Below are 15,437 nucleotides of genomic sequence, written 5' to 3'. Positions count from 1 at the left end.
TGTTTTTACATGAGTAGAATGTGCCCCCTTTTTTAAAAAAAAAAAGCACCTGTGGGTTATTTGTGGGGCTTGCCTGGTGTTTTTACATGAGTATAATGTGTGCTTTTATTTAAAATGCATCTCTGGGTTATTTGTGGGGCATTCATTTTCCCCAAAAAAATAAAGTCTGGGCCTCCCACATGGTCTGAGGGATGTTGGATCGCCCCCCCCTGCTGAAAAAGGTTGCTGACCCCTGGTTTAACATGTACATATGAACTCTCCTTAAGGGCAGGGGGATGTTAACTCTTGCCCCCCCCAGAGTCCAAGATCGTGTAGCTGAATCAGTGTCATTTTAGTTCAGCCACAAGAGAAGGGATTTATACTGTATATAGCTAGTTTAAGATGCTACTCTGTTGTGATTCTCGGCTGCAGACCAGCTTAGCTGGTTGCCTCAGATCTGAGTCTAATGCACTAGAACAAAATTATTGGGTTACTGTAAACCCAAAAAAGTTTACAAACAAAGAAAAACCTGGACATTTTGCAAATTTTTAAAAATCTGCCCGGACAGAAATTTTAATCCTGAAAAAGAGGACGTGTCCGGGGAAAAGTGGACACACGGCAACCCTCACAGGAGCAAGACCCACCGAGAAGAGTTGCTACGTTCATGAGGCCTGGCACTCCTGAGCAGACCTTGTTTGTTCTGATAAAGAGTTAACATCACTTCTTCTGTGTGATTCATTGTGGACATGCTTCTGTCACCGACTGACGCCTCTCTCCCTTCCCTCCGCAGGTACGGCGTGTGCCGGTACGATGGAAAAGTTTTTCCTGCCTCTTCTGATGCTTGGCACCATGGCGAAAGCTCAGCACTGCCCCGGCCGATGCATCTGCCAGAACATCTCCCCGACGCTGACCATGCTGTGTGCCAAGACGGGCCTCCTCTTTGTCCCGCCCACCATCGACCGGCGGACGGTGGAGCTGCGCCTGACGGACAACTTCATCACCGTCATCCGCCGCAAGGACTTCTCCAACATGACCAGCCTGGTGCACCTCACTCTCTCGCGCAACACCATCAGCCAGATCCTGCCCTACGCCTTCTCCGACCTGCGTGCCTTAAGGGCCTTGCACATGAACAGCAACCGCCTGGCCGCCCTGAAGAACGAGCACTTCCGCGGGCTGGGCAACCTGCGCCACCTCATCCTGGGCAACAACCAGATCAGCCACATTGAGCCTTCTGCCTTTGACGAGTTCCTCTCCACCGTGGAGGACCTGGACCTCTCCTACAACAACCTGGAGACGCTGCCCTGGGAGGCCATTGGGCAGATGGTGACCCTCAACACCTTGACGTTGGACCACAACCTCATCGAGCACATCGCCGAGGGAACCTTCTCCCAGCTGCAGAAGCTGGTCCGATTGGACATGACCTCCAACCGGCTGCAGAAGCTGCCCCCGGACAACCTCTTCTTGAGAGCCCAAGTGTTGTCCAACGTGCGTGGGACTCACCCGTCCACCTTGACCATCAGCTTTGGAGGCAACCCTCTGCATTGCAACTGCGAGCTCCTCTGGCTCCGTAGGCTGACCCGAGAGGACGACCTGGAGACGTGTGCTTCGCCGGAACACTTGATGGACAAGTATTTCTGGTCCATCCCCGAGGAGGAGTTCATCTGCGAGCCCCCGCTCATCACCCGCCAATACTCCTCCAAGGCGTTCATCATGGAAGGGCAAGGCGTCAGCCTCAAGTGCAAGGCGGTGGGCGACCCTGAGCCCTCCATTCACTGGATTGCCCCCGACGGCAAGCTGATCCACAACACCACCCGCATGACGGTCTTCGAGAACGGGACCCTGGAAGTTCTCATCACCACCTTGAAGGACAACGGGGTCTTCACCTGCATCGCCTCCAACGCTGCCGGCGAGGCCACAGCTCCCGTCGAGATCTGCATTGTCCCACTCCCCTTGCTGGTCAACAACACAGGCCACATGAAGGAGCCCGACCCCGGCTCATCGGACATCACCACCTCTGCCAAATCGGGCGCCAACGACACCAAGAACCACCTGGACAAGAGGATCGTGGCGGCTGACCTGACATCCACCTCGGTGGTCATCCATTGGCCGTCTGAGCGGCACATCCCTGGAATCCGTATGTACCAGATCCAGTACAACAGCTCCCTGGATGACTCTCTGGTTTACAGGCGAGTGACGTGGGTCGGGGGCCGTTGCACCGTTCGGGTCGCTGCGCCGTGGTTGGGGCAGTGTCCATGGCTGCCATGTGGATGGACTTGGGGGCAGGGGCCTGTATTGACATGGGGCATTGATGGGTGTATGTGTGGGTAAGAGGGAGATGATAATAATAATAATTTATTATTTATACCCCACCCATCTGTCTGGCTTTCCCCAGCCACTCTGGGTGGCTCCCAACAGAATATTAAAGACACAATAAAACATCAAACATTAAAAACTTTCTTAAACAGGGCTGCCTTCAGATGTCTGGAGAGCCAGTGTGGTGTAGTGGTTAAGAGCGGTAGACTCGTAATCTGGGGAACTGGGTTCGCGTCTCCGCTCCTCCAAATGCAGCTGCTGGGTGACCTTGGGCTAGTCACACTTCTCTGAAGTCTCTCAGCCCCACCCACCTCACAGGGTGTCTGTTGTGGAGGAGGAAGGGAAAGGAGAATGTTAGCCGCTTTGAGACTCCTTCGGGTAGTGATAAAGCGGGATATCAAATCCAAATCCAAACTCTTCAAATAGTTCTTTATTTCCTTGACATCTGATGGGAGAGCATTCCACAGGGCAGGCGCCACTACCGAGAAAGCCCTCTGCCTGGTTCCCTGTTACCTCACTTCTCGCAGGGAAGGAACCGCCATAAGGCTTTTGGCGCTGGACCTCAGGGTCTGGGCTGAGCGATGGGGGTGGAGACGCTCCTTCAGGGATACTTGAGGCCATTGAGGGCTTTCAAGGTCAGCACCAACCCTTTGAATTGTGCTCAGAAACGTACTGGGAGCCAATGTAGGTCTTTCAGGACCGGTGTTATATGGTCTTGGCGGCCGCTCCCAGTCACCAGAGAGAGAGAGAGAAAAAAAACAATGTGCCACTAGAATGTATCTTTGTATAGGAACAGAGTTATGGAGATGCAGAAGCTGCAGTGTTCGATCATGTGAGTTTCTAGCAGGAGGGCTCACTAGGGAGTTGAAATGTATTGAGTTTTTGAAATTGCTCTGCCTCTTCTGAAGTTTGGAATCATACTGTTGCGAAGTTGGAAGGGACCCCCAAGGGCCATCCAGCCCAACCCCCTGCCACGCAGGTATCACAGCGAAATAATCCCTGGCAGATGGCCATCCAACTTCTGCTTATAAACCTCCAAGGAAGGAGAGTCCACCACCTCCCGAGGGAGTCCGTTCCACCAGGAAGTTCTTCCTCACCTTGAGCTGGGGTCTCCTTTCTTGCCATTGGAATCTGTTGGTTCAGGTCATTTCCTCCAGAGCAGCAGAAAACAAACTTGCTCCATCTCCCAAGGACAGTCCCTTCAGGTATTTGAAGTCATCTATCACAGCATAGAATCATAGAATCATAGAGTTGGAAGAGACCACAAGGGCCATCCAGTCCAACCCCCTGCCGAGCAGGAAACACCATCAAAGCATTCTTGACATATGCCTGTCAAGCCTCTGCTTAAAGACCTCCAAAGAAGGAGACTCCACCACACTCCTTGGTAGCAAATTCCACTGCCGAACAGCTCTTACTGTCAGGAAGTTCTTTCTAATGTTTAGGTGGAATCTTCTTTCTTGTAGTTTGAATCCATTGCTCCGTGTCCGCTTCTCTGGAGCAGCAGAAAACAACCTTTCTCCCTCCTCTATATGACATCCTTTTATATATTTGAACATGGCTATCATATCACCCCTTAACCTCTTAAGCATCTCTTAGTCTTCTGAGAGAGAAGCCACTGAACGTAGGGACGGAGCCACCTCCCACCCAAGTCTCCAAAGAAGTCCACCAGTGTGAGATCAGCCCTGCCATTTAATTATTTTTTTGTTCTTCTGAATGCCTGAGCTATAGTTTCCCATTATTCCATACAGTTTTCTGAGCTTTTACTCAGAAGTAAACCCCACCGACTTGAGTGGGACAGACTTTGTAGCTGGTCCTGCAGCCTGCCAGTACAGCCCCTCCTTGTGCACTTCTACTCCAAAGTAAGTCCAACAGAGTCCCATTGGGCTTACTCCCAAGTAAGCATGCTGCAGGCTCGCAGCCCAAATCCATGCAGGTTTTGATCGGCGCACAGCTATTGTTAAATTTCTCGCCGTATTATGGCATTAGGGATAATCACATGTATTTACAATCTTACGAGTAATTTGACTTAATTATCGTTATGTGGGATGCTAATTTTTGGTGGGTGTTTTTTAATAGTTATCATTGTTTTCGTAATGGGCTGCCTTCAGTGCCGGCAACAAAAGGAGGGAGGCATAGAAAAAGATTAATATAAATGAATAAATAGGGCAGGGGAGGAATCTCAGGAAATGTTTTTGCTGGGGAAATGATTCGAAAGTGGGAAGGTGTTTGTAGGAGCTGGGTGAGCAGAGAGGAGAGGGCATAGAGCAGGCATCCCCAACCTTAGGCCCTCCAGATGTTTTGGACTACAATTTCCATCATCCCTGACCACTGGTCCTGTTAGCCAGGGATCATGGGAATTGTAGGCCAAAACATCTGGAGCGCCACAGGTTGGGGATGCCTGCCATAGAGAGTGAGGTTGCTGAGAGTGTGGTGCTGGCAACGCCAAGGTTGCAGGTTCGATCCCTGTAAGGGACAGCTGTATATTCCTTTTTTTCTTTTCTTTGGATTTATTATTTCATTAAATTGAAAAACAGCTTACAAACAATAAATAACAGCAACAGAACAGAACATCACAAATGCAACATAAATCGCGTAAAATCATACAGAATCGTTAAGAAATCATCCGTAAAGCAATTACAAATCACCAGTGAAACAATCAGGATCTATGAACTACAATGAACCAAACAACTAAAAAGATAAGGCAAACAGCCCAAGAACAACAAAAGTCCTGTTGTAGGATTCGCAGAGTACAACAATATTCATAAATTATAAAACAATATTAACTAACGAAATAGCAACCCAAAAATAAGCTAAGCAGCGTTGGATTCATGCCCTCCCCACTCCTTTGACTCACAATCTTAATCTCATCTCTTCTGTTCATTCAAAGACACATGCACATTCCTGCATTGGCCGGGGTTGGGCTAGATGACCCTTGGGTTCCCTTCCAGCTCTACAGCTCTGTGATTCTATGATTTTGCATGCAGAGCAGGTGCTCCACCACTGACCCACCAGCATGTTCCCCTCCATTTGCCTCCCCAAGGAGATTCCCCACTTTGACACCCTCCCCTTCCAGAGATCCGCCAGCCAGCCCGGACGATCCCGCACAGCTTATCTCCTCCACTCCTGCCACCTTGCAGCCATCTCTCGGGAAGGGGAGAGCAGGAGAGGTGGAACAGCTGCTCATACTGGGATTCCCTGCCAGGAATTGTCACAAAGCCAGCAATAAGATTAAAGCGGAGTTCAGGTGCAGAGGCAGGGAAGCGGCCATGAAAGGAGCTTCAAAGGCTTCCTCCTTCTTTGTTCAGCATGGCAGCATTAGAATCAGAGAACTGAGGATCATCTAGTCCACCCCCCTGCAATGCAGGAATCTTTCGCCCAATGCAGGGAGTGAACCCGTAACCTTTAGATTCTTCTTCTTCTTCTTCTTCTTCTTTGGCAATCCCTGTAGCCGAGTAAGATTGTCTTCCATAAACACGGTTTTAACATTGAGTCCGTAAGTGACTGTGGAGGCCAATTCTGGATCCACACGTCCTTCCACAGTGGGGACATTGGTTTCCAGGTGGGAGCTGATCATGGTGTGGATTTGCCAAGGGTGCCTTCCTCTTAGCACGTTTCTCCCTTGCGTCCTCAGTTTGAGTGTCTTCAAAGCCCATGACACCTTTGGTAAAGGCTGTTCTCCAACTGGAGCACCCCCAGGCCAGTGTTTCCCAGTTGTCGGTGTTCATACAACATTTTTAAAGATTTGCCTTGACCAAAGATTTGTTGACCACCATTTTTAAGGAGGTAATAGAGTAGTTGCTTTGGAAGACAATCATCAGGCATCCGCACAACATGACCAGTCCAACGAAGTCGATGTAGAAGAATCATTGCTTCAACACTGGTGATCTTTGCTTCTTCCAGTACACTGGTATTAGTTGGCCTGCCTTCCCAAGTGATGTGTAAAATTTTCCTGAGACACCATTGATGGAATCTTTCAAGAAGTTGGATATGGCGTTTATAAGTGGTCCACATTTCACAAGCATACAGTAAGGTTGGTAGTACAATAGCTTTGTAAACAAGCATTTTGGTTTCCCTGCAAATGTCTCGGTCCTCAAACACTCTGCACTTCAATCGCAGAGCTCAGGCGATGCTGGATTTCAGCATCAATGTCGACCCTTGTGGAAAGATAACTGCCCAGGTAGGAGAAGTGATCGACATTTTCCAATGTTACACCATTGAGTTGGATTTTGGGGGATCGAACCTGCAACCTTGGCATGATCTAGCACCGCGCTCTAGCCAACTGAGCTATCCAGTTGTCTAGAACCAGGGGAGGACTGCGGCTCAGTGGTTACAGCCCCTGCCTTGCTCATCCAAAGTCCCAGGTTCAATCCTCGGCAGCTCACCTCCTCCTCCTCTAGGACAGCTGCCAGGAGGGTTTCAGAAGTTTCCCCTTTTTGGTTCACCCAAACGTGGCTTGTCCCCTGCACCTAGAAAATGGTGGTTTGCTTGAAACGAGCCAGCTTCAAACCACGGTTTACAAAGCTGGCCTTTTTTCGAACAACCACAGGAACGCTAAACTGCAATTAGCTCGTACCGGAAGCCACAAGTTTCCCAATTCTTCCTCATTCCCACCATAATAGGCCACACCTTATTGTAATCTCAGAATGCTGCCATTGTTCCTGAAGGAAGAGTTCGTAAGGAGAGCCTGGGTCGAGCAGGCTTGGGAAATCACACATTCTGGCTTGGAAGGGCCCTGATCCAATGCACGTGGATATGAAAACATTAAAAGTGCCTGCTGGATCAGGCCAAAGACTCGTTATTCCAGCAGCCTGTTCTCACAGTGGCCAAATACCCCTAAGAACCTAGGAATCTAGATAGACTGCCTCTGGAGCTGGGGGCTCCATAAGAACCCAAGAAAGGCCTAGATGCTGGATCAGGCCAATGGCCCATCTAGTCCAATGTCCTTTTCTCACAGTGGCCAAATAGATGCCTCTTCTGAGAAGCAGGAACCAAGCACACTTACTCTCCCCTCAAGCAATTTCCAGCATCGAGTATTCCAAAACCTGACAGTGGAGGCAGAGCATAGCCATCCTGGTAATAATCATAATAATCTATCATCTATCTATCTATCTATCTATCTATCTATCTATCTATCTATGCCCCGCCCATTCGGCTGGGTTTCCCCAGCCACTCTGGGCGGGAGCCAATGGATTAAAAACAGAATAAAAATCACACATTAAAAGTTTCCCTAAACAGGCCTTCAGATTTCTTCTAAAAGTCAGATAGTTGTTGATTTCCTTGACATCTGAAGGGAGGGCGCCACTACCGAGAAGGCCCTCTGCCTGGTTCCCTGTAACCTCACTTCTCGCAGTGAGGGAACCGCCAGAAGGCCCTCAGAGCTGGGGCTGAGCGATGGGGGTAGAGATGCTCCTTCAGGCATACTGGGCCGCGGCCGTTTAGGGCTTTAAAAGTCAGCACCAACCCTTTGAATTGTGCTCGGAAACATACTGGGAGCCAATGTAGGTCTTTCAGGACCGGTGTTATATGGTCTCGGCAGCCGCTCCCGGTCACCAGTCTAGCTGCCACATTCTGGATTAGTTGTGGTTTCCGGGTCACCTTCAAAGGTAGCCCCATGTGGAGCGCATTGCAGTAGTCCAAGCAGGAGATAACCAGAGCATGCACCACTCTGGCACGTAGGGTCTCAGCCTGCATACCAGATGCAGCTGGTAGACAGCTGCCCTGGACACAGAACTGACCTGCACCACCGAGAGAAGTTACAGATAGCCTTCTCCTCCCAGAATTTGTCCAGTCCTCTCGGAGGCAGTTTCCCAAGGACCTGGAGAGAAGCTTGCCCATTTTCTCCCGATGATTAATTCACCCATTCCAGAGGCTCCATGTTCCGGCAGTGGGAGACAGATGTGGAGACCTGGCGAGACCTGGTGCGGAGGCCCAGATACCTTGTTTCTTTGAAGGCTGACGCTGGCTAATCCTTTCCGCTGGCAGGGTGATGGATCTTGCTCTCTCCCCTCCCCGGCCAGATCAATCCATCTTCCCACCAGGTCGCTTGGGCCACGTGGGATCTGTGTGTGTCGTCCCCCCCCCACCATATCCTCTGCCCCCCCCTCCTGCCTTTCCCACCCCCAGAAAATTGCAGCTGTTGGCAACACGGTTCTATAATTCTTGGCTAATTGCCTGCTGCTCCTCAGCCCTCTCCATCACCCGCTCCTGCTAATAAATGGGAACTAATCGAGTGCTCTGCAGAAGTGAGGCACTTCAGCAGTCCGTGGACCACTTTGCAAGCCCCCCCACCCCGCTTCTGCATCCCTCGCCTGCCAGGGAACAAGAAGTTGCTGAGCATCCGTTTTCTCCTGCCCCACCTCTGTTTTGTTTTACTTTATTTTTAATTTATTTATTTGGTGTCTTTTCCTTCTTCAAATTACAGCTTTACAATCACATATCCAACATACAACAACATCATCACCATCCATTTAATTTCTATACCCGAAGGTCTCAGGGCGGTTCACATGAAATATCAAATACATGAAATCAAAACAAAACCAACAACCCAAAACAAAAAAAAAACAACCCAAATCTTTAAAAATGTAATATAAACACAGACAACTAGGAAACACTTGCCTGCGAGCGCTCCAGTTGGAGAACTGCCTTGACCAAAGGTGTCATGGGCTTTGAAGACACTCGAACTTAGGACGCAAGGGAGAAACGTGCTAAGAGGAAGGCACGCTTGGCAAACCCTCACTGTGATCAACTCCCGCTCGGAAACCAATGTCCCCACTGTGGAAGGACGTGTGGATCCAGAATTGGCCTCCACAGCCACTTATGGACTCACTGTTAAGACCTTGTTCATGGAAGGCAATCTTACTCTGATATGAGTGATCGCCAAAGAAAATTATTATTATTATTATTATTATTATTATTATTATTATTATTATTATTATTATTCAGGGAAGCAGAAAACAAACCAGTTCCATGTGACAGCCCTTCAAATATTAGAGGATGGCTAATATTTGCGGATGTGGGAGGCAGTGGAAGACAGGAGTGCCTGGCGTGCTCTGGTCCATGGGGTCACGAAGAGTCGGACACGACTAAACGACTCAACAACAACAATCCTATCTCCTTTCAGTCTCCTCTTTTCCAAGCTAAACATGCCCAATGCCCTCAACCATTCCTCATAAGGCTTGGTTTCCAGACCCTTGATCATCTTGGTTGCCCACCTCTGCCATCTTCCAGTATAAAAAGGGCTGTCACATGATAGATGGAACAAGCTTGTTTTCTCCTCCTCTGGAGGGTAGGACTCGAACCCATGGCATCAAGTTACAAGAAAGGAGAGTCCGACTAAACATTCGGAAAAAACTTTCTGACAGTAAGTGCTGTTCGACAGTGGAACGGCCTCCCTTGGGATGTGGTGGACTCTCCTTCCTTGCAGATTTTTAAGCAGAGCTTGGATGGCCATCTGCCATGGATGGTTGAGTTGAGATTCCTGCATTGCAGGGGGGTTGGACTAGATGACCCTCGGGGGTCCCTTCCAGCTCTACAATTCTGTGGTTCTGTGAGAGTTACATATGGGAATGAGGCCCGTGAGACAGGAAGGGGTGGCTGGGTGCTGTTTGCAACCATCGATTTGTTTGATCCTAATGTCTCCTCCTCTCCCCGCCCCGCCCCCCGCAGGATGATCCCCTCGTCCAGCAAGACCTTCCTGGTGAACGACTTGGCGGCCGGCCGGGACTACGACCTGTGCGTCCTGGCCGTCTACGACGACGGGGTGACGTCCCTGACGGCCACTCGGGTGGTGGGCTGCGTGCAATTCAGCACCCCTCAGGATGCCCCCCAGTGCCACTCGCTGCACACCCAGTTCCTGGGGGGCACCATGATCATCATCATCGGGGGCATCATCGTGGCCTCCGTCCTGGTCTTCATCATCATCCTCATGATCCGGTACAAAGTCTACAGCGGGCAGGAGGAGCACAAGAAAGCCAAAGTCAGCAACGTCTACTCGCAGACCAACGGGAGCCAGCCCCACGCCCATGCCCCCGCCCTTCCCCGCTCGGCCTCCAAGGACAAATACGAGACTCTCCAAGAAGTGGCCTCCAAGGAGCCTCCTCCGAGGGGGGACTCTGCTTCAGGAGATGCCCCCAGCAGCCGCCAGGATGTGGCCTTGACTGAGCTGGACAGCCGAGGTGGCTCCAAGATGGCCACAAGCCTCCAGACGGTGGCCATCTTGTCTTCTGACGAGGCGGAGGGCACCCTGAGGGGCTCGACGGTTTCCTTGTGCCTGGTCAAGGACGCCGGGTCGGGGCCGCCGTTGCGGGCCAAGACGGGCAGCGGTTTGGGGGGGTTCCCCCCGCGCGAGTTGTCCAGGACTCACCATCACCGCCACTCCTTCGACGGGGACTACTCGCTGTTCCAGAGCCACAGCTACCCTCGGCGGGCACGGACAAAGCGGCACATGTCCACCTCCCAGTTGAACTCAGAGGAGGACCCCCTGAGCCACAGGAGGGTCACCTTTAGCAGCACAGAATGGATGCTCGAAAGCACAGTCTGAGAAGTGGCGGGAGGGCAGCGGGGACCGGGGACGGACGGGCGGACTTGCCGGACGCACAACCCATTGGGGGCAGAGCAACCAAGGAAGGGAGGCAGGGAAGGTGACCGGGGGGGGGGAGAGGAGGAAGCAGGCCTAAATATTCACGGGGGGCCGGGGGCGGATCCGGCCCGTCCCCCTTGCCCCCTCACCTGTTCCGCAATTGACCGCTTGTTTCCAGAATCTTCTGCAGCGGTGCCTTAACCGAGCCACAAAGAGAGAGAGAGAGATTGAGAAGGGGAACTGAACCATTTTTTTCCCGCTGAAAGGGGGAGAAAGCTCGGAAAGAGGGTGTTGGTAGAGAGAGAGAGAGATGGGGGGGCTGTGGATGGTTTTAGGGGGGGGCCAGTGCTCAAGAGTGCTGGGAAAGGGGGAGGGGGGGTTGGGGGTGGCGGGAGGCCAAGGAAAGACACATATGCACAGATGACACGAAAAACTAAACTAAACTAAACAAAGATCCTTTTCTTTCTTTCTTTTTCTTTCCTCCTCTTTATGCATTAATAACTGTTCCAATAAATAAAAAAAAAGGAGAGAAGTGGGGGGGATTATTTCAGGAGAGAACTGAGCATAAGACCACAGGAAAACGACTACTGGGGTGGTGGTCCGACTTAAGGGAAGAGAGGGGTGGGGGTCCCCCTTCCGACTTGCTGCACCCCACCCCCCACCCCACAGGACCCACAGAGACAATATTCGGTTACTATATTTATTGTATCTGGCTGGTCTAGATAAAAAGAAATTCTGTGTTTGGTGTGTTCATTCATCGGAAAAGTCATTTGAACTCCACCCCGATTTCTCTGCCTTCGCCCACATTTCTGCCAGCCACGCCTCCCTCCCCACTCACCCAAAATCTATGGTCCTCCATCTCAGCTGCCCCATTTCCAACATTGATGACATCCAGGCCCCTTTTCCCTTTTCCTTAAACACTTTGAAATTGACCCTGTTCCCACCCCCATTTAAAGTCATGCAGGACCCTTCCCTCCCTTCCTCCCTTCCTCCTCCCCTGCAACTTCCCCCTCCAAAATGCCCCCCTTCTGTGCCCTCTTCCAACTTCTACCCAAACCATGACTCTTATTTCTTTTCAAGGTCAAACCCCCCCCCCAAAAAAAACGTTTGAGTGTTGATGAACACAAGTTTTTACATTAAAAACCTGTGCCTGCCACACCCGGTCATCACCCCGACCTCTTTGTCCCCACCCCACCCCGTCCTGCCATCATCCATTCCCCGCCCTCCCAGTTCTCCCAGTGCCATCCAGTTCCTCTTCCTCCATCACAGGGTGTGGCTGCTTTTTCGGAGGTGATTAAATCTTTTGTGTGTGAACTGCAGCCCAGTCTGGTTTATGTTATTCCTGGGGTAGGGGGCGGGATATGGACTCTGGCGGTGGGGTTGGATGTGGTGGCAAACAGGTCCAAGGATACCCAAGTAAGTGCTGCATTTGATTTCAATCTAATGCATTTGCCAGAACCGTAGAACCATAGAGATGAATGAGACCCCGGGGTGTCATCTAGTCCAACCCCCTGCAGTGCAGGAATCTCAGCCGAAGAATCCCAGGCAGGAGGTCACCCAATCTCTTGTTTCAAAGTCTCCAGCGAGGGAAAGTCCGCCACCTCCCCAGGTCTTCTGTTCCACTGTCAAATAGCTCTCATTGTTGGAAACTTTTTCGTGATACAGTGGTACCTTCGTTATAATGATGATGATGATTTATTATTTGTGCCCCTCCCATCTGGCTGGGTTTCCCCAGCCACTTTGGGCGGCTTCCAACAAAGATTTAAAATACATTAAAATGTCACACATTAAAAACTTCCCTGAACTTAATCCATTCCAAGAGTCCGTTCGACTCCTGGAACCATTCGAGAACCAAGGCGCGGCTTCCGATTGGCTGCAGGAGCTTCCTGAACTCAATCGGAAGCTGCGTTGGACATTCAGCTTCCAAAAAAACATTCGCAAACTGGAACACTTACTTCCAGGTTTGCGGTGTTCGGGAGCCGAATTGTTCGGGAGCCAAGCCGTTTGACAACCAAGGTACAACTATATTAGTTGTCATTTCCTTTCTTGCAGATCGAATCCACTGGTTCAGGTCCTCTCCTCCAGAGCCATTTAAAGATGGCTATCCTATCTCCTCTCGGTCTCCTCTTCTCCAGGCTAAACAGACCCAGCTCCCTCAACCGTTCCTCACAAGGCTTGGCTTCCCAACTCCTCTACACACCTTCCAGCTTGGCAATATCCTTCTTTAACTGCGGTGCCCAGATGATGTGCCCAGTTCACAGTGTACATTTTCTGGGCTTTTAGAGTGGCATGCAATGTACTGTTAGGTGTGCAGAGGAAACCTACCACCACCACCACCACCCCCGCAGAAATTTAAATGCCACAAATTTGCCTATTATTGGCAAATGCAGTCTTATGCGATGCCAGATGATTAATCACCTGCCTTTTAACTGATTTGTCGACTGAAATCAATCTGCACTTTGCCAGGCCTCAATAGAGCAGGCTTTCTAGGGGATGCTACACGTAATTTTGTCTGAAAGAAGCTCCCATCATTCTTGGGCCAACCAGGGATATATATTTATTTCATTCCCTCTTAGGAATAGCACACCAGAGCCAAAGATCCCTTTCAAGTTGCAGCCCGGCTAATGAAAATCGAAGCCTAACCCATTATTAAAGCAAACCGGTATTTGAACTCATTGCAAAAAGGAGGCCGCAAGCTCTGCTTGTGAATCGTTTGCAAAAAGTCATAATCAGTTGCGTGGCATTTTTGCCGTGACATAGCTGCGGGGCTGATAGGCGTTTTAGTACAAAATATCTGGAGGTTGGAGAAAGCTGCTGTACACAGTACATAGAAAGAGCCTGCTGGATAAGGAGCCAAGGCCCACCTAGGCCAACACCCTGCTCTCACAATGTCCAACCAGATGCCCCAATGGGAAACCTGCAAGCAGGATTCGAACACAAGAGCCTCCTCCCCTCCTGCGGTTTCCAGCAACTGGTATTCAGAAGCATGGCTGGCTCCAACCGTAGAGGCAGAACTGAGCCATTCATACTAGCCATCGATAGCCCTCTCCTCCATGACTTTGTCTAATCGTCTTTTTAAACCATTCAGATTGGTGGCCTTCACTGCCTCCTGTGGAAGGGAGTTCCACAGGTTAACCAAGTGCTGCATGAAGGACTTTCTTTTATCTGTCCCGACTCTTTTATCTGTCCTGACTCTTCATTGAATGCCCTTGAGTTCAAGTGTTTTGAGAGCAGGAGAATCATTTTTCTCTATCCGCTTTCTCAGTGCCAGGTGTAATTTTCTATGTTTCTATCCCGTTGCCTCTGACTTGCCTTTTCTCTAAACTAAAAAGTCCCAAACGCCGCAACCTTTCTTTACTGGGGAGTCGCTCCACCCCCTGAGTCATTTTGGTGGCCCTTCTCTGAACCTTTTAGGAATGGAGAAGTCATAGGGTCCCTGCCCCAAAGTAGCTTACAGTTAGGGCTGTGCAGAATGCAGTAGCGCCCCCTGTGTGCAGTTGTGGGGCAAAGCCACCAGGCTGCTCTCCCAATGCCAGCGTCGCTGATGTGTACCCAGTTAGACGATAGCTCTGGTGGGCACCCAGCTGCCAATTCGAAACTTGAGTCAGTGTAACCCCCACGGCCCCATCTCACCGCCATTCTGCCCCATTCAGGTCAGCAGCAGCTGCTGTTGTGACCGGTAGGGCAGAAGGCTGGGAGCCTAACAGTAGGGGGAGACAGAGGCCATGAAAGGAAGAGCCAACTGATTCTCGTCTCCATCCTCCATCCTGCTGGGTTCAACACAAAGGGAACACCATTAGGTCACATTCACACCAAGCATTGACAGCGGTATGAGAACAGTTTTGGCTTCCCCCAGAGATTCCTGGGAGCTGTAGTTTTTGAGGGTGCTGGGAGTTGCTAGGAGATCCCCTATTCTCCTCCTAGACTGCTACAAGGTTGATTGTTAAACCGCTCTGGGAATAAATACCTCCGGGAAGGGAATAGGGGTCTTCTAACAACTCTCAGTACCCTTCACGAACTACAGCTCCCAGGATTCTTTGGGGGAAGCCACGACTGCTTAAAGAGGTCTCAAAGCAGGGTGCAATCGTGACCTTCGGCAGCATTCATTCAGCAGTTTATTCCGTTTACCCTGACATCTCCCTATCTCTTAATTTCCGTACTGTATTCTGTTTGTGCTTTCGCAAGATGTAAAAGCCACTTCTGGGAATCGAGTGGAAGTCCAGCTAACAACAACAACAACAACATTTTAATTTATATCCCACCCATCTGGCTGCGTTCCCCTCCCCCAGCCGCATACAGTACAGTGGTACCTCTGGTTAAGAACTTAATTCGTTCCGGAGGTCCGTTCTTAACCTGAAATTGTTCTTAACTGAGGTACCACTTTAGCTAATGGGGCCTCCTGCTGCCGCCGTGCTGCCGCCGCCGCACAACTTCTGTTCTCATCCTAAAGCAAAGTTCTTAACCCGAGGTTCTACTTCCAGGTTAGCGGAGTCTGTAACCTGAAGCGCCTGTAACTTATATAAAAACACACCAAAACACCAAACATTAAATAACAGTGTATCTGAAG

General features: G+C 50.4%; 1 protein-coding gene across 1 annotated transcript in view; it reads left to right on the top strand.

The window, feature by feature from the left end:
- Positions 1 to 11,961, top strand: part of LOC118087143 (leucine-rich repeat and fibronectin type III domain-containing protein 1) — a 104,189-nt gene extending 92,228 nt beyond the window's left edge. The window contains exons 2-3 of the mRNA XM_035119520.3: positions 770 to 2,165; positions 9,958 to 11,961. Of these exons, the coding sequence (XP_034975411.1) occupies positions 790 to 2,165; positions 9,958 to 10,831 (2,250 nt within the window). The 5' untranslated portion in view covers positions 770 to 789 and the 3' untranslated portion in view covers positions 10,832 to 11,961. The remainder of the gene's footprint in view (positions 1 to 769; positions 2,166 to 9,957) is intronic.
- Positions 11,962 to 15,437: the final 3,476 nt, after the last annotated feature.

This window comes from Zootoca vivipara, chromosome 6 (genome assembly GCF_965207765.1).
Source record: "Zootoca vivipara chromosome 6, rZooViv2.hap1.1, whole genome shotgun sequence".
NCBI lineage: Eukaryota > Metazoa > Chordata > Lepidosauria > Squamata > Lacertidae > Zootoca > Zootoca vivipara.
Note: the sequence above shows the minus strand (reverse complement) of the source record. Positions and strands in the feature narration are given on the sequence as shown.